The following is an 18,135-nucleotide window of genomic DNA, read 5'->3' as shown; positions in this document are numbered from 1 at the left end:
AACATTAAATATAAATAAAAAGGATAACTAATTGCACAGTTTACCTGTAAATCACGAGACGAATCTTTTAAGCCTAGTTGCTCCATAATTAGATAATGTTTGTCAAATAAAAATGAATGTGCTACGGTATCAAAATCCAAAAAAATTTTGGATATAAACAAGGCCTAACTGTGTTATCACGAAAGTAACCGTACAGTTGCACTAACCGAGGTTAAATGAGGCATGCATTCACATCTTGCCAGTCTTTGCTTGGCGTTGTTCTGCTCGTGAAGCTTTCTCGCTTCCCGAGTTCACAGCTGCTTCTTTCCAGCAGCCCCCTGGTATGATTTCTTCTGTCATGTAGACTACTCCAATCCAGAGGAATCGACAAGGCCACATTTTTACGTCAATCCTATGGCACTCCAAGGATCCCGATGCTATGTAGATGTCTTCAGAGTGACAGACGATCAATCCACAGCTCCGGCCAATGCTGGCATAGGTATTTTTATTCTCAATTTTCAGGCACACCCAGCCCAATCTATCTACATCAAGACCAGGATGCAAAACTGTTACTCTGTTCTTATGGGAGAGGCTGCGGCTCTAACTCTTGGTGCCAAGCTGATTCAAGCCCTCCAAATCTCTCAATGTTTCTTCCTCTCTGATTCCGAACAGCTGGTTCGGTTTCTTCACAAAGACAGAAAGGACAACCTTCCCCACTGGAGAATGAAACCATATACCCAAGCCTTTGATAATGTCGCAGAATTACTTCAAGCTACTCTTTTCAAGATTCCCAGATCATCAAACTCTACAGCGGATACCCTAGCTAAACAAGCGAGAGTTTCCACTCTTGTAGAGCTTGATCACACTTGTACCCGTTTGGCTTGTGGTTCTTTATGTTCTCTTCAGGAACCTTTGTAGCTTCATGCTGCGATTAATATATTTCGGTCTGTTCTTTGTCAAAAAAAAAAAAAGAGTTCACCGAGAGAGATTGGACTGAGTGAATAGGCTCTACTCCATTATGTAATATAGTATATTTTAGAAATTTTATTTTAGAACAAATTAAGAGAGATTATAAAAGGCATATGTGTCTTCACTTTATTTTCTAATAAAATGCTATCGTTAGTGGTGATTAGTTGATAAATGGAAAGTATTAAATATAAAACTCTATATTACAGGATGAAGAAAATATACATCTAATATGTATGCCATCTCAAATCTGTGTTCTTTTTTTAAAAAAAAATTACCTACACAATGGGGCAGGGACGTTGGCACACACAGGATCATGCATATGCATGTGCGCAAAAGTCAAATAGTACACACATTTGCCGAGGCTTTGTTTAGTTTTACTGGAAATCTAAAAACTTTTTAAAATTTCTTATCACATCAAATTTTATGGTACATATATAGAGCATTAAATATAAAAAAATAACTAATTGTACAGTTTTTCTATAATTTGCGAGAGAAATCTTTTAAATCATAATTGAAAAATAATTCCTAAATACAATCGAAAGTGTTATGGTACCAAAAAAAAAAAAAACAAGGCCCGAGTTCTTGACGGGCTGGCCCCTGCTACATTTTTGCAAGCTACCACTACCATCCACAGGGAGTCAGCAACAAGCAACAGCAGCGGCCTCATCAGTACACACGCATACTCCGTAGGGGCATGCACCGCCGGATTGTATGAAAGAATCTCTCTCTAAAAAGAAGTCCAGAAAGCCAAGAAACAAGCAACAAAAGCAAGTCGACGTTCAAGGAAAGAAGGGAAAGCGCATGCATTCTATAATAATGGTTCTTCCCTTCCTCAAATTGATTTTTCTTGGCACACAATTTCAAACAACGATTGATTTCAATTCAATTGAATTCAACTGTTATTGCTACCAATTCGCTGCCTAGGTATACAAGAGCAAGAATACAAGATGGATGGGATGCGTACTGTTGTGGTGGGTCACCAAAAAATCACCTCCTACCTTAGTACCTAGAATTACAAGGCCACAATCAGTACTAGTAAAAAACAAAAACAAAAATCGATGCCTAAAATTACCCTTTTTTTCTTTGGCGTAATTTGCAAGCCAAAGCCAAGATTGGATCGTGTGGTCGGCCGGTGACTGTTCTTGAGGACCCAAGTACCACACCCAACAGAAGAACGGATGGATGTCCGCACGGCTAGAGCCGCCGCCGACGACGACGACGACGAGACGACGGCCTCTTCTTGCGGAGGATGACCTCGGTGTCGAGCCCGAACGCATCAACCTTCGACACCCTCACAACGTCGCACCTTGGGAACAACCCAACGAGGCCGCGCACATCAAGCAAGTCATTGGCAGAGTACTTATCCCCACGGCGGTGCACGGCGACGTGGAGCACCGCGACACCCCCGGGGCGCAGGGTACGCTCGACCTCGGCGGCGAACCGGTCCGGGTACAGCGCGTGGTCGAAGACGTTGGAGAACTCGAAGTCGAAGGTGTCGTTGTCGAACGGCTGGTTGTGGAAGTCCCCGCGCGCGACGAGCGGCGGCGCGGGCGCGAGGTCGATGCCGAGCGCGTCGCGGACGCCCACCTGCCGCAGCGCGGCGACCTCCTGGCCTAGCCGCGCGCCGACGCAGAGCGCGCGGGAGGTGGTGGAGAGGAGGCCCTCGTCGCGCAGACCCGTGAAGAGCCGCGCGAAGGCGTCCACCTTCCGTTGCCAGTCACGGGTCGCCCAGACCCGGCGGAGGCGCGGGTCCAGCGTCTTGTTGAGCTGGTGACGGAGGTAGTCGTCGTAGGAGGCGTACCGGGAACGCCGCATCCGGATGTGTGGGGTCGGCGGGGATGGGGTCAGCGGCACGACGGTGGTGGTGGTGGTGGAGGCAGCGACGGCTGTTGCGGAGAGGACAGGGCGGGAGGAGGTGGAGTAGACGTACAGCAAGAGGAGGAGGGAGAGGAAGGGGAGCGCGAGGAGGAGCGGGCGGGCGGGGAGCACGGCGGCGCGCGCGGGCTTAGAGGAGTCAGCGGCGGCGGCCATGGCGGCAGGCGGCGGCGGCGTGGTTAGCAAGGGGGCGGCCGCATGGCGTGCGGTGGCGGTGGGCGGTGGGTGCGTGATTTGCTTTTGGGATTCTTTCCCTTTTTTTTTGCTTGTCTGGGCGAGAGAGAGATGTCGTGAGCTGTGCTGTTGGGGACGGATAGCAATGTGGTGGGCCCGGTCGCCGCCCCAAATTAGGCCGCCCAACCGGCACATGGAACGGAAGTGGGCCTGGCCGGCCGCCTGAGTAGCGACCCATGTTCACCTGCGCTCAGCTCACGTGGCCACTTGCCTGTACTCTGAGATAAGGCCTGGTTTAGTTCCCCAAAAATTTTGCCAAATTTTTCAGATTTCCCGTCACATCGAATCTTTAGACACATACATGAAGTACTAAATATAGACAAAAATAAAAACTAATTGTACAGTTTGGTCGGAATTGACGAGACAAATCTTTTGAGCCTAGTTAGTCCATGATTGGACAATATTTGTCAAATACAAACGAAAAAGCTACAGTGTCCATTTTGCAAAATATTTTAGAACTAAACAAGGCCTAAGTATAGGAAAGCCATGTTTATATAAGGCCTTGTTTAGTTCACCCTAAAAATCAAAAAGTTTTTAAGATTCCTTATCACATCGAAATTTGTGCCACATGCATGAAACATTAAATATAGACGAAAATAAAAACTAATTACACAGTTTAACTGTAAATCACGAGACGAATCTTTTGATCCTAGTTAGTCCATAATTGAATAATATTTGTCACAAACAAACGAAAGTGCTACAGTACCGAAAACTTTTCACTTTTCGGAACTAAACAATGCCGAAAATCAAATTATGAAAGTAATTACACTAATCATATCATGTGCATATCTATACCTCTGAATCTATTTCTATATCTCCACATCTGCATTTATATCTACATCTAATCTAGTCTAAATCTGCATCTAATCATCTATATGTACATCTACTTACTACATCTAGACCGTTGAAATGGGTCAATCAGAGGGGACCGACTGGCCTGCCTACCATGTTGGTTCCTTTCATGGCCACTTATTATTTACCTTAAAATTGCTGCCATGAGTGTACTAGTAAATCATAAATTAGCATCAATTTACAAGAGAACTATTTCAATTAATCATGCCATGTCCATGTCTAAAGGCTCAAAGCATCCTGGCTAGGGATAAAAATAATATGGATATTTTTCGACCGTATTCGAGACCGAATTCGTTTAGAGAGATTTAGATTTGTCTGTATCTGAGTTCGAATATTTAACATCCGATATCTGTATCCGAATACTTAAATCGTATATTTATGATGTCGACATCCAATTATGATGCCGTATTCGAATCCATTATACTTAAATTCGGATATTATCCATATTCAGATTGATATTATCCGTATTCGAATCCGAATTCGACCAAAAACATGAAAACAAATGTGGTATCGATGATATCCGTCCGTATCTGATCTATTTTCATCCCTAATCCTGGCTACTCATAAATACTCTCTCCATTCTTTCGTACAGTATATTAAAAAAAAGTAAGACAAATTAAGAGAGAATACAAAAGACACATAAGTTCTCACTTTGTTTTCTAATCGAATGTTACCATTAGCGTGACAAATGGAGATTGGTCAACAAGAACAAGTATTGATATAATACAAACCAAATTTGTTGTAATACTATACATACCAAATTATTGTAGCTATTAAATACAAAATAGCTCTTGTCCCCTAAAATACTTTATATTTAGATATAATCTTTGAATAATAGAATACATTATATATGTTACAAGACAGAGTGGTTTCTATCTTCTAGTTCATAGTTTACAGCACAAGGTCTAAAAACGTGTATGTTTTTTTTTCCTATTTACATGCACGTGTTGTTCAAACCGGCCTAGTAACAATAAAGACAATTTGATGCCCTATACAAAACTTGCCATATTTCTTTGAGGGCAGAGGATAGTACAAGACAATTCTCAGTTATGGACCCAACCAATACACGGGTCCGTGCACCGTAGAGCGAGTGCTCTTTTTTTTTTTTTTTTTATAAGGAACAAACCGAAATATATTAAACGCAGCATGATGCTGCAGAGATTTGTACATCATACAGGTCTACTGAAAGTAGAGCCTGAAGAGAGGAACATAACAGACCACAAGCCAAACGGCTACAGGAGTGATCAAGCTCTACAATAGAGGAAACTCACGCTTGTTTAGCTAAGGTATCCGCGGTAGAGTTTGATGTTCTGGTGATCTTGAATAGAGTAGCCTGAAGATTTCCTGCAACATTATCAAAAGCTTGGGTATATGGTTTCATTCTCCAGTGGGGAGGGTGGTCCCTATTGTCTCTGTGAAGAAACTGAACCAGGTGATGGGAATCAGAGAGAAAAAAACATTGAGACATTTGGAGGGCTGCTCGCTCACTCCTCACTCCCAGCGGTATACAATTTATGCGGTCCATGCGCGTTGTTGCATTCAAAGTGATCGTACTCTATATATCCCACAACCGCTGGCCGCTGCAACAAAACCAGGAAAGCCGTATGGTGTAGTGTAGCAACTAATCTGCTAAGCTGGGCACCTTGTACTGATGCGACCAGTGAATCGTCTAAATGAAACACAATAGGAGTAGCATGGAGAGAACAAAACTATCCTAGTCCTCACACAAGGGCTTCAGATAAGGATAGTCTCCTAGTAGCTTCTCTTCCGAAAGAACGTCGTTCTCATCTTGGGGAGTCCATAAAACTTGAATCCCCTGAAAAAAGCATGTTGAATCAAGAACTGAAGAACTTCAAAAAAAAATCAAGAACTGAATATACAACGGTATCAGAAGGACAAATCACTTGAGATATATAGTAAATAGGTTTTCGCAGTAATTCTCTGTCATTTTTATTCCAATGCATGTCACAGACTCGCAGTTATGCATCTGAAAAAGCAAAGCGCTTGTGAAACTGAAAGGGGGGGGGGGGGGGGGGGAAAGAATTATCTGCAACACTATACCTGAATTTGTCTTGCAGGTATAGAGTTGAGTTTTTCCACAATTGCTTCCAGATCTCCATAGTTTCTGACTTCGGGGAATTTTAGTGCTCCATCGGCAGCAACCAGTATGGTTAACTGAAGATTTGGAGATTATATTAAAAAGATGTCATTTTGTAGTATGAAGCTTCACATGCCTGATGTTTCTACAGAAAAAACATCAGCTCATAGAAAGTCTAAACAAGTTCATAGTGAAGTGCATAGTGAAGGAAAAACATGGATAACAATTGTTCTTTTGGTACAATTTTGCCGTGTAAGAAGTACACGTACCACAATGTATTCATTCCTGAAGCCATCAGGTTTTCTGGAGTAAGTTTTCTTTCTCTTGATTCCTTCCAAGTTGTAGAGAGTTTCTTCATCAAATTTACTCCGTTCCTCGATAGAAATTTTGTCAAAATGCTGCTCCCAAGAGTCAACACTATCTTTCACATCAACCTAAAAATAAATGCCATGGAAAAACACGAGATTCAGCGATTTGCACTACAGAGGCATGAAAATCATCTGTCACCAAAGAATTTTCATGTCATATCTCTCTCTCTCTCTTACTGATAAACATGAAGATATACAGCAATTGTTGTGCCGGCGCAGGGAACATATGGTCTCTGCATAAATGGTGGTTCACCAGAGATCAGAGTATGGTAAACAAGCTACTATCAAGTTTGGATATATTCATGTGCAAGCTCAGCAGGTATTAATGGAAAGGTATGGATAACATTTGAGTGGATAATCATCTTGTATACATATACTATATTGCAACTGTATCAGAGATACTGCTACAATTACATCAGTTATTATATTGATAAATGTTAGAAATAATTGCTATTTAGTGTTATCACCTAGTTACCTGTGTAATCTAGTCATTAATTGGCCTAGCTTCCTGTGTTGGCCCCTTGGGTCACGCTTGACTCCTGGGGACTCAGCTGGCCTCTTGGGCCATCCTCCTCCCCTATATATATGTAATCTCTGTAATCTAATCTACTAAGCAATCTAAGCTGTTGGCTACTGTCTATCATGGTATCAAAGCATCAGACTTAACACGAAGAGGAAAAGTCCAAAGGAAATGGGGGCAACCATCAATAACATCACCCGCACCCTCCTCTTCCAGGCTTCTATGCCTCCTGTTTACTGGGCTGATGCTCTTGCCACTGCCACCTATATTCTCAACCGTCTCCCCACCAAAACTCTAAACATGAGCACCCCTTTCTTCGCCCTCCATGGCACCCTCCCCTCTTATCATGATCTTCGAGCGTTTGGGTGCACCTGCTATCCTAACCTGTCTGCCACTGCTCCCCACAAGCTTGCCCCTCGCTCCACTCTTTGTGCCTTTCTTGGCTACCCACCCGATCACAAGGGTTACAGGTGCCTTGACCTCACCACTAACCGTGTCATCATTTCCCGCCATGTTGTGTTTGACGAGACAACATTTCCCTTTTCCCACAGCCGGCCCAATCCACCCCCGCAGGAACTTGATTTTCTAACTGACGACGACGCTCTCCCAGTGTCTCCTCTTCCTGCAGGTACATTTGGAGCTGCTGGCCCCCGGCCATCGCCTCCCCCAGCGCGTGCTCCCTCTCAGCCGCCCCTGGGGGGGTCCCCTGTTCAGGCGCCTGTGTCTCCAGGGGTCCATGACCAAGTGTCCTCCTCGCCAACACAGCCGGCTGTGATCGGTGGGGCTTCTGTTCAGACGCCCCCCGCACCACTCGCCCCGGCTCCGCCTGTCACCCACGTCTACAGCAGGCGCGCTCCACCCCCGGTGATCGCAACACAGAAGCCGCCCGTCACTTATGTGTACAGCAGGCGTGCTCCTGTCCCTGCCCCGGCTCTCGAGCGCCCGGTAGGGGCTCCTCCTCGACGTTCCAGCATGATTCCGTCACCACCACGGTATGTGAAGTGCGACCCTCCGGTCCCTGCTGGTGCTGTTCCCATTCCACCGATCGCCAACTCCCATAGCATGGCGACCCGTGGAAAAACAGGGTACCGGCAGCCTCGTCTCGCACTACATACCGAGGCCCTGTCTCCACTCCCGCGGTCCTGCCGTGATGCTCTTGCTAATCCTCATTGGCGCCAGGCCATAGAAGACGAATATGCAGCACTTCAAGCCAACCACACATGGGACCTTGTCCCCCGCCCTGCCAAGGCCAACGTGGATACTGGGAAATGGATCTTCAAACACAAGTTCAATGCTGATGGTTCTTTGGAGCGCTACAAGGCTCGTTGGGTACTTCGGGGGTTTACTCAACGCCCTGGAGTTGATTATGACGAAACTTTCAGTCCGGTTGTCAAGCCAGCCACTGTTCGAACAGTCATCACGCTCGCACACTCCAAGGACTGGCCCATTCACCAACTTGATGTGAAGAACGCTTTCCTCCACGGCACACTTTCAGAGACCGTCTACTGCTCCCAGCCTACCGGGTTTGCTGATTCTGCTATGCCAGAGCATGTCTGCCGACTCAACAAGTCCCTCTACGGCTTGAAGCAAGCCCCGCGGGCCTAGTACAGCCGGTTTGCTTCTTTTTTGATCTCTCTGGGGTTCACTGAAGCCAAGTCCGACACTTCTCTCTTCATATACAGCCGCGGTACAGAGACTGTCTACCTGCTCTTATATGTGGATGACATTGTCCTCACAGCTTCATCACAGCAGCTCCTTCACCGTGTCATTGTTGCATTGAAAAAGGAGTTCGCCATGAAAGACCTTGGCCCTCTCCATCACTTCCTTGGCATTTCAGTTCAGCGCCACAAGGACTCAGTTGTTCTCTCGCAGCGCCAATACACACTGGACATCCTCGCTCGCCATGGCATGAGTGATTGCAAACCCTGTGCCACACCAGTTGACACCTGTGCAAAGATATCTGCTGATGCTGGCCCCCCTGTGGCTGATCCCACCAGCTACCGCAGCCTTGTGGGGGCCCTCCAATATCTCACTTTTACTAGGCCGGACATCGCCTATGCCGTTCAACAGGTCTGCCTTCATATGCATGCTCCACGAGAAGTTCATCTTGTTGCTGCCAAAAGGATTCTTCGCTACCTATAGGGTACCCTCGGTCATGGTCTGGTCATTCCCCGCACAGCTCCAACACAAGTTTGTGTGTACACTGATGCTGATTGGGCCGGCTGCCCGGACACCCGCCGCTCCACCTCCGGATATGCCGTCTTCCTCGGGGACAGCCTGATCTCCTGGTCCTCCAAGCGGCAGCCCACCGTCTCCCGGTCTAGTGCCGAGGCTGAATACCGGGCAGTTGCCAACGGCGTCGCTGAGGTCACCTGGCTGCGGCAGTTGCTCAAGGAAATTCACCATCCCCTGGATTCCGCCTGCCTTGTCTACTGTGACAATGTTAGCGCCATCTACCTCTCCTCCAACCCCGTACAGCATCAGCGCACCAAGCACGTGGAAATCGACCTTCACTTCGTCCGGGAAAAGGTTGCCATAGGTGCTGTCCGTGTTCTTCATGTACCCACCACGTCGCAGTTCGCCGATGTCTTCACCAAGGGACTTCCCTCCTCCGTCTTCATGGATTTTCGCTCCAGTCTGAACGTCCGTTCCACCGACGCTCCGACTGTGGGGGGGTGTTAGAAATAATTGCTATTTAGTGTTATCACCTAGTTACCTATGTAATCTAGTCATTAATTGGCCTAGCTTCCTGTGCTGGCCCCTTGGGTCACGCTTGACTCCTGGGGACTCAGCTGGCCTCTTGGGCCATCCTCCTCCCCTATATATATGTAATCTCTGTAATCTAATCTACTAAGCAATCTAAGCCTGTTGGCTATTGTCTATCAATAAACAAGACAGTTTTTACAAGTGCCAGTATTCCTGAAATGACTTGTATTCACCCATTTATGCAGTACAATATTATGGTTATAGATATTTGTCAACTTCAGTCTTCACTGCAACTGAAATAAAAGTAGAACTATCTACTACCTGTTCCCAATTATCCATGTATTCTTGCAAAAACTACAACAAACTCAGTTCTAGAGTTCCCTTTGTATTCTAAAGAAACCTAACATCTTGTCGAAGCTTAAAATTTCATCTACTGCTGGGCACTGGGCAGGATTGGTTCCGCATTCAGTATTTATGAAAGCATGTACAAACTTCTGAATGAAAGTCCTTGTCAAGTTTCAGAAGGTACAAAACGGCGGTAAAAAATGAAACTAATATTGTACAAGGAGGTGCAGAGTGTTAGTATGAGCAGCATTGCAGCAGCAAGAATTTAGAATCTGCATTACCTGTCAGTATGAACTTATACCATCGTTGATTAGAAGCCTCCACCTTCTCAGCAATCTCGTTCAGATCTTTTTGGAATGACTTTGCCAAACCCAGCAATGCGACCTGAATTATGACAAATTCCCAATTACTCCATTGATTTGCATAGTGAGCAGTCAGATTGATGTGCTAACTAGTGATCACAGACAGGGGGAAAAAATGGATACGGCAAAAATCAGAAGGACCTGGAGTTTGATGACGGTCGTCTTCGGCCGGGTGTAGTGCCGCACGGCGAGAAGCAGGGCAACGGCGCTGACGGAAGCAGAAGCTAGACGGGTCCAGAACAGTGTCGCCGCGTCGCGCTCGGCGGCCGTAACCACAGGAGGCGGCTGCGCCGTGCCGACGGATACGTGAGTCGCCTCCGTCTGCTGCTCCGGCGAGGAGGAAATCGAGGAGGAAGGCCACGACGTCGACGATGACGAGGTGGAGGACGATGAGGAGGGCCACTCCGACGTCGACGATGAGGAGGGACTCGACCATGACGAGGAGGAAGAAGAGGATGAGGATGCCGGGGAGGAGGAGGAGGGGCGCGAGGACGACGAGTAGGAGCGCCCTCCCATGGCGCCGCCAGACGCGGCGAGCGCGGCATGCGGGCTGGCGGCCGCTGCCGCTGCGGCGATAGAAGCAAGTAGCAGGGCTACATCGAGCGGGCTCTTGCGAGGCTCGTCGTCGTCGAGGGGAACCGGCGGCATGGCCAAGTTCGCGCGGCAGGGCCGGATACGGCAGGGCTCGCCGGTAAGGAGTGAACAGGGGTCGTGCGGCGGCGCGCCGCGGCGCGTTCTCGCGAGGGGGAGGGTCGAGTGGCCCAAGCCGACGGTGATCGCCATTGGAAGCGCGGCGCAAGCGCGACAGGGATGAGCGGGACTCCGGGTGAGGTTTAGAGGCGTCTTTCGTCTGCTTAATTAAGCAGGCTACTTGGAACGCAAGGATTTGGCAACAATTTTGCATGAATTTCATACAGATCAAATTCACAATTCTCGGCGAATCAGAAAATTGCTAATGTTTGTGATGATGCAGCAGCACAGTGTTTATTAAGTACGGAATATTTGTTAAATATGAACTGCATGCCCAAATGTGTTACAACTATGCCATGATCAACTTCAGTTTATACAAAAACTGAACTTTGTGCGCAATCCTTTCAGGATGAATGAACCTGGAACAACAGTTTGGTATCCAAGATGATTGCGTGATAATTTGCATTGTTGGTCAAACTCTACCGAGCAAAATGATTTACAGACGAAATCTTGTCACAGGATTGAAGGAGAAATATGCTAGCAACAGCACAGATGCAGATTAAAGCCGCGGATCAATTCCCACTGACTGAATAGCAGTATCTGCCTTCTCCACAGACCCATTCTTTAAACCAGAATTTACAGCATTTCAATTTTCAAAAGCCATTGATCGATCAAACTAATGATAACTTTAGGGATGGCTGCTACATTGATGATCGTACTTCAGAATCACATAAGGCTCAGATCAACTCAAAAAAACTTGTGCGGAACAGAGTCATAGTCATCGTAGTCGAATCTTCCATCGAATCTTCCACGATCCCTTCCCGTCTGCACCAAATCCCAAACTTAGCAAACCACAAGGCAGGGACGAGAGAAACAAAATATCTATGAAACTAACTGACCTTCATCAAATATGCAGGATCACATGACATGTTCTCATCAATTGAAGCCAACTTCTTGGACAATGCCGTCAATCTGGGGATAGATTATAGAATGGTGGATCAGTCCAAATTTACATGTGTCTAACAATAGATCAATGGCATCAACATCAACTATATGAGTCAACTTCTCTGAGGCTATAGCAATGTGCATGGTTGCCAAGAATGGAACCACAATTCTATAACTAGGATGGTTTCATAAACTTTGAGGTTATAAAATAATTATAGGTGTCAAGAGTGTGAGTAATTCACACACCTCTGGATAGACGAGTCAATATGCTCCACCATCTCGACACTTTTATATTGTTCAGGATCTTCATGAAAGCTGACCATTCCATCCTTCTGGTTTATGGTTGCATGGATCTCTCCATCTTCGATCTGTAGAAATATGCCATTTTTCAGTGTCAACTACTTGAATTGGCCACATAATGCAAACAGGCTGTAGAAAGAACACCTACCATGCGAAGTACATGCATTTCAGCATCCCTTGGTGTTTCAAGTTGAACAGACCTAGCAATATCTTCAAGTGAAAGAGTTAAATAAGTCTGGGTCAGCCTTTGGATGTTCCGTTTGTACATCGAGGAGAGCACTTGCTTCACCAGCCCTAGGTTGTTGTCCTGCCAAAAAAGAGAGCAGCTCATAATCAGGGATGTTAACAAATGCATCATATTGCCAATTAAATTTTTGAATCATATAAAATCTGACACAAAGACAACAAGTAGCTTCCATCAAGGCAGTAGCTACTGTTGCAGGTAAACAGAAGATAAAACTAGAGAATGGCAACCGAAGTGGACAGAAAAATACTCACAGATTGAAATGTTGCCGAATTTGCTTGGACAAATATCTCTAAATCAGTGTAGCGACCGTTGCTATAGCTTGTAGATAGCTCAACATAAATCTGAAAAAGGATAACAAAGAGAGATTATATAAGATCATGACAGTTACAGATAGACCACATAAAAAAAAGGACGTGCAGGTAATCAAAAGGTTGAGATTCAATCACCAATAAGAGCAAAATCTACAATAGTAAAATTTATCATAATATGTTAAGCATGGCAATAGTGCAAGTGGTTGAACCTAAGAGAAATGCTCAAATGCCAACAATGTTATATCTACAGCTTTCGAAATAGAAGTTCATTATAAAAAAGTGTGTTGCTAAAAACATAAAGGTAACCATCTTCCTATGATTTGTAAGGTAAAGAAACAGTCACTAACATTTATCAAAACAAAACTAATTTACGAAAAAATACAATAAAAACAAAACAACTAGGCAGAGCAGCTGCCATCAACACGGCATTCAAGTGTTCAAACAACTCAGCACTATCATAGCATAAGCCATAGTTTATAATTTGGTGCTTTTCAAATTGAAACTCAGTAGAATAAGACCTGGGCGTGAATTTTCATACTCCTTTGACCTGATACGGATGTATACTTAGGAAATGATGGGACCTGTTACACAAATTAAATCAAAATGTTAGCCAATTCAACTTGAAGCAACAACTTCCCAGGGATGTTCAGAAATAAATTATAGTGAGCTTAAATTAGATATCTATCAGCACATTGAAATTCAGAATATCAAGTTCACCCGATCCGGAATCTCTATATGTGGTAAAACCCAACCAAGCAAAACAAAGACATAAATTGAGTGGACAGAAACAATTATAGAAGATAAAAAAAGGTGTAATACGTTGAATCTATCAAAATAGAAATTTATTAATCACCCATACCCTTATCAATTTGCCTGTTTTTTTGTACCAATTTTAGTTTTCCTGAACAATAGGTCTAACTTAATCTACCAAGTGGTAACAGACACAATATTAAGTTCAACGAATTCATGGAGAACTGGGTTTTAGATTGCTCAAGTTGTCCAATAAATGAAATCCACCAAGAACTTAGTGTTTCAATTAATCATATTTGTATTTGTCCTATATAAACCTATAATAAATGATGTAGAGTGCTAATTGAATACTATGCTAGTGGGGAATGAAGCTTCCAAAACTAAACATGCGGTAAAGTTTCCTGAAAAAATCATCCCTGTAGATCTGCATTAGACAGCAGTAGATAGTGCAGAGTGGAAGTGTACCTGTCCATTCACAATGAGTGAAACTAGGACATACTTCTTGTAAGCTTCTATAGCAATCGCGTTCAGCATTGACATTGGAGCAGTAACAGCCTGAAAACAATACCTCAGTAAACATCAGATTGCAATCCAAATATCTAAAACAGAGACACGACATAAGTCAAGGCTTCACATTGTGAAGAAGCTCCAAAGCTTTAGGAAACTTCTTGAGCCCAATGTAAATCATCCCTCTGCAGCAGAAGGTAAACTAGTAAGGAAGAGCCACATGGACTCCAAAACCACAAATAAAATGTGAACCACAGGGCACATCCGATCCAGACCCGTAGTAGCAATAGAGGAACAGGTCCTTTGGCTGATCGACTTCGAATATGTCATCTTCCAGGACGCTGAGTCCAGCCTTGTACTGCTTCGCCAGCAGGCACAGGAGAAGGTAGTCCGCGTGGAGTGGAGTCAGCTGCTCGGGCGAAGACTGGATCTTACGGACCGCCGCCCGCAGCGGGGCGATCCCTCTGATAGGCATGTTGAGCTGCATCACCTGATCCTTGAGCACCCTACACACATTCAGGACTACACAACACCACCAACACCCGACGATGTCAAAAATTTGTCAGATTATGACCGCTGCAGAGCCAATCGTAACAGGGCACAACGCATTGGAATTGGAATCGATCTGGGGATCAAAAACAGCACGCACATTTGTCGGGCGCCAGGCGTATCTGGTCCGCCGAGCACGCGGTGAGGAAGCCGGCGATGGTGACCAGGAAGTCCCCGCCGCCGAAGTCGCTCAGATTGGAACCGGAGGTCGCGCACGCCTCCCTGCAGCAAACAACAAGGGGGAAGTAAGTTAGGATGAGATTGGAGTTGGGGACAGAGAGAGGGAGCGGCGATGGGTTCGAAGGTGCGGGGTTAGGGTTACGAGGTAGGTCGGGGGAAGTGCGGCACGTACAGGAGGTAGAGGTAGCCGAGGGAGTGGGTCTCGGGGCTGAGGTGCGCGAGGAAGGGAAGCAGCGCGGCGGCGTGGGCGCGCAGGGAGTCGCCGTCCGCCTGCTTGAGGAGGCTGTGGAGGTGCGCCACCTCCTCGGGGCTGCCGGATAGGCCCTGGATGTGCGCCACGAGCGCCTCCAGGGACTCCATCAGCGCCGTCGCCCTCGCTGAAGCTGCCGCCTCCGCCGTCGTGGCCGCCTTTCTTCTTTTCCGCGGCGGCCGCCGAGAGGTGTTGGGGTTCCGCGTCCGCGTGGGCTCGGCTCGCTGGGGTTTGAGGATGCGTTTGCGCTTGCGGGCCGCGGCGATTCGCCTGGGTTTGTTTGGGTTGGGGAGGTTGGGGGGAAGGGAGGCTTTCGCCGTGCTCGTGCAGGGCTGAGATCTAGGACGTCGATTAACTTGGGGGTGCCTAATCTGCACCCTTGATAATTCATCAGTAATGATAATACGTTATCTCAATTTATCTATTTGTGTTTCCATATATGCGCAGGATTTTTAAAATATATATTAATAAGGACATGTACGATCAACAGACAGAGATTGTCTATAATTTTTTTTATATAGAATCTAACATACAAATACAATAGTATGTACCTCCTTGATCTACTATGTCGACCGTGACGGCGATTTACAGTTGATGATTCGCCATCGATGTTGGCCTTCAACTCCTCTCCCAGCTCCCTTCTAAATTCTTCTAAGATTTCTTCAAAGATAGCATCTAAGATTGTGTCTTCTTCCATGAAGTCTTCCATGGTGTAGACCTCCATAGGATCAAAGTCATCGACATCGTCTTCCGGTTGCTGCGACATGAGGGCTAGATAGAGGAAATGGCAAATTGTGGCACTAGATCAGGTGGCACAGCCGCTACCCTTCTTTATAGTGTGCACGTAATTCCTTATTATTCACACTATCGGCACCATGTTCACACTATCAGCATACAGTTCAGTATTAGAATGCAGTTCGCACTACTACTCTACTAGTACTAGTTCGCAATCATCTGTTATAATTAGTAACTTGTAGTGTTAGGCATTCTACGAAGAGAGAAAAAATACTAAACTTTTTTGGCATAATTAACAACTCTCTATGAGTCATGAAATTAAATGCATATAAAACTTTAGAATGAAACTTTGCATTGAGGGGGGTGTTTTATCCAAGTTTCATGCTATTTTATATGACACATAGTAATCGTGGAAACAACGATATGAAAATATCCACTGAGACTGCCCTAATATCCAGATCATGAATTAGCGTACTTCATCATCACCGATGTTTAGGGGGGGTGGCAATAGTACAAAATAATTTAATACCCTTATAAATGTTTATTTTACTACATAACAGTGCATCAAATTAGCTACGTTTATGATAATCTTGTGACTTTTCTTTATAAATATATGTAAAAATATAAATATAAAAAATTGCTAAGAAATACGTTTAGGTATATATTTATCGCATTTAGACATGTCATCATATTTGCCAGTCCCCCGTAATCGAAATGGTTGGCTCCGCCTGTGGTTTAGTGTGACTCAAAATTGATAGTTACCATGGAACTGTTGGTTATGTTTCTCTGACCTTCCAAATCTGCAACACCTTAGCCTGGAAAACTCCAAGTTCTGTGAAAGGTTACCACCAATTTGGCATCTTCAGAAGTTGAAGTTTCTAAGAATAGCCAATCTCTCCAAGCTACAATCAATTGACATGCAACCAACAGCAGAAATCCCATCATCTCCTAATGTAGAGGAGTTGGAAACTGAGGACATGGAAGATTTGAATACTGGTCAGATTTTCAAGCTGGCGACCTGCTACACCTTCGAAAGCTGGCACTCAGAAGGTGCCGAAAGCTGAAGCGTCTTCCGGGTGGCTTGGAGCACTGCAAAACTATGTCAAAGATGGAGCTGATAGATGCAGGATTAGTACAGGTCCTTGAGAAAATCCCTGTGCAGGAGTTGCTTGTGGAAGCAATGCCAAGTCTTAGGGAAGTGTCAAATCTTCTATTAATGAAGGTATTACAGCGATCAGCTGCCCAAACCTGGGAAATCTTTCAGGGGTGAACTTGCTGCAGCACATTCACATGGAAGATGCAGAGCTTGAACAGCTTCCGAAATGGCTGGGACAGCATTTTTCAAGGACAGAGACACTCGATATAGAAGGCAAAGAAGAGCTTCTTGCGAGCTGTGAAGGCAGTAAGGAAGACTGGTATATCAATCGAGAGATTCCACGCGTTTATGCTTATTTGCCTAAGAGATTGCCATATTTCTCGTATGCCCGCCCGGAGCAATGATTTATTTTGCAAATACAAGACACAGAAAACAGAGGCACCTAAGGATCATCTTCCTCCACCGGAAGCTGTTGTACAGAGAACAGGTTTTTCAGTCTCGTCCAGCTCCGGAGGAACCGATGATTCACCATTGGGACCAGCTCGAGTTGATGGGACCGACAGGAAATTCTTGCCACCGGGACCAGCTCCATCGGATCAGACCTACAAGACAATCTTTGACATGGACTTAGCCTGTTCGTTTGAGCTTATCCGCCGAACCTGCCAGCGGTACTTTCCGATCATTGTTCCATTGCTTCCGGTGAATCTCATTCTCTCTGATCGCAATCCACAAGAAGAAATATATTTCCTTTTTTTCTCGGGTGTGTTTGTAGGTCTTCTTATTTTTATTGTAAAAAAACCACGTCAGTGACCTGAATGTGCCACTGTGTAAGCCGTCTGGTATTGTATATATTTCATCATATATTCATATACTTGGGCACAATAGCTTGATCTGTTTCTGATGGTTAGAGCTTGTGCAGTGATCATTTTGTGGAGTAGTATTTCCTTGAATTTTCTGGCTTTAGCCCTGAACTCTTTTGTATGCTCTGGTTTTTGCTAGTGGAAGATGATTTTATTTACAATGCCTGATTCAATCAAAAGTTCCAACACCTTCACTGCGGTCAGTTCTGCTGCAAAAGCAGTTTGTTACGGAAAACCCTGTACCCTCGGTTCCAAAGAGTTTTCACTTGCATTAGAAATCGCATTCAGCACTGTTGGTTTCTCACCTGAACGTGAAAACCATTTTGTAGTTTGTACCATTGGCTTGTAGTGGCAAACGATGATGATGATCATATATGTACCGTCAGCCTCGAGTATCAACCGTAACT

General features: G+C 45.3%; 2 protein-coding genes across 3 annotated transcripts; both read right to left on the bottom strand.

Moving 5' to 3' along the window:
• LOC110437183 lies at positions 1,727-3,267 on the bottom strand. The gene is made up of 2 exons (XM_021465532.1): positions 2,021-3,267; positions 1,727-1,954 (listed from the first exon to the last, which is right to left on the bottom strand). The coding sequence occupies exon 1, from the start codon at positions 3,190-3,192 to the stop codon at positions 2,143-2,145; it is 1,050 nt and encodes a 349-aa protein (XP_021321207.1). The 5' UTR covers positions 3,193-3,267; the 3' UTR covers positions 1,727-1,954; positions 2,021-2,142.
• On the bottom strand, positions 5,346-15,378 carry LOC8066119 (COP9 signalosome complex subunit 3). Of its 2 annotated transcripts, XM_021464812.1 has the most exons (13): positions 14,960-15,378; positions 14,708-14,829; positions 14,334-14,580; positions 14,186-14,243; positions 14,017-14,106; positions 13,320-13,382; positions 12,742-12,831; positions 12,392-12,550; positions 12,190-12,311; positions 11,898-11,970; positions 6,277-6,441; positions 5,971-6,084; positions 5,346-5,725 (listed from the first exon to the last, which is right to left on the bottom strand). In XM_021464812.1, exons 1-13 carry the CDS (start codon positions 15,145-15,147, stop codon positions 5,624-5,626), a joined length of 1,593 nt encoding a protein of 530 aa, XP_021320487.1. In that variant the 5' UTR covers positions 15,148-15,378; the 3' UTR covers positions 5,346-5,623. The 2 variants fall into 2 exon arrangements, with proteins under 2 accessions (XP_021320487.1, XP_002443786.1); XM_002443741.2 differs by lacking the exons at positions 5,346-5,725; positions 5,971-6,084; positions 6,277-6,441 and adding an exon at positions 11,409-11,823 and having other exon boundaries at positions 14,960-15,319.

Source organism: Sorghum bicolor, chromosome 7 (assembly GCF_000003195.3).
Source record: "Sorghum bicolor cultivar BTx623 chromosome 7, Sorghum_bicolor_NCBIv3, whole genome shotgun sequence".
NCBI lineage: Eukaryota > Viridiplantae > Streptophyta > Magnoliopsida > Poales > Poaceae > Sorghum > Sorghum bicolor.
The sequence above is the reverse complement of the archived record's forward strand: the minus strand, read 5'-3'. Positions and strand labels throughout refer to the sequence as shown.

Coding starts and splice junctions, on each gene's coding strand:
- LOC110437183 (XM_021465532.1), bottom strand. CDS start 3,192: ATGTGCCGGTTGGGCGGCCTAATTTGGGGCGGCGACCGGGCCCACCAC.
- LOC8066119 (XM_021464812.1), bottom strand. CDS start 15,147: ATGGAGTCCCTGGAGGCGCTCGTGGCGCACATCCAGGGCCTATCCGGC. Junction 13,383..14,016: donor CACTCATTGTGAATGGACAG/GTACACTTCCAC, acceptor TTTGTGTAACAG/GTCCCATCATTTCCTAAGTA. Junction 6,442..11,897: donor ATCCTGCATATTTGATGAAG/GTCAGTTAGTTT, acceptor ATTTATTTTTAG/GTTGATGTGAAAGATAGTGT.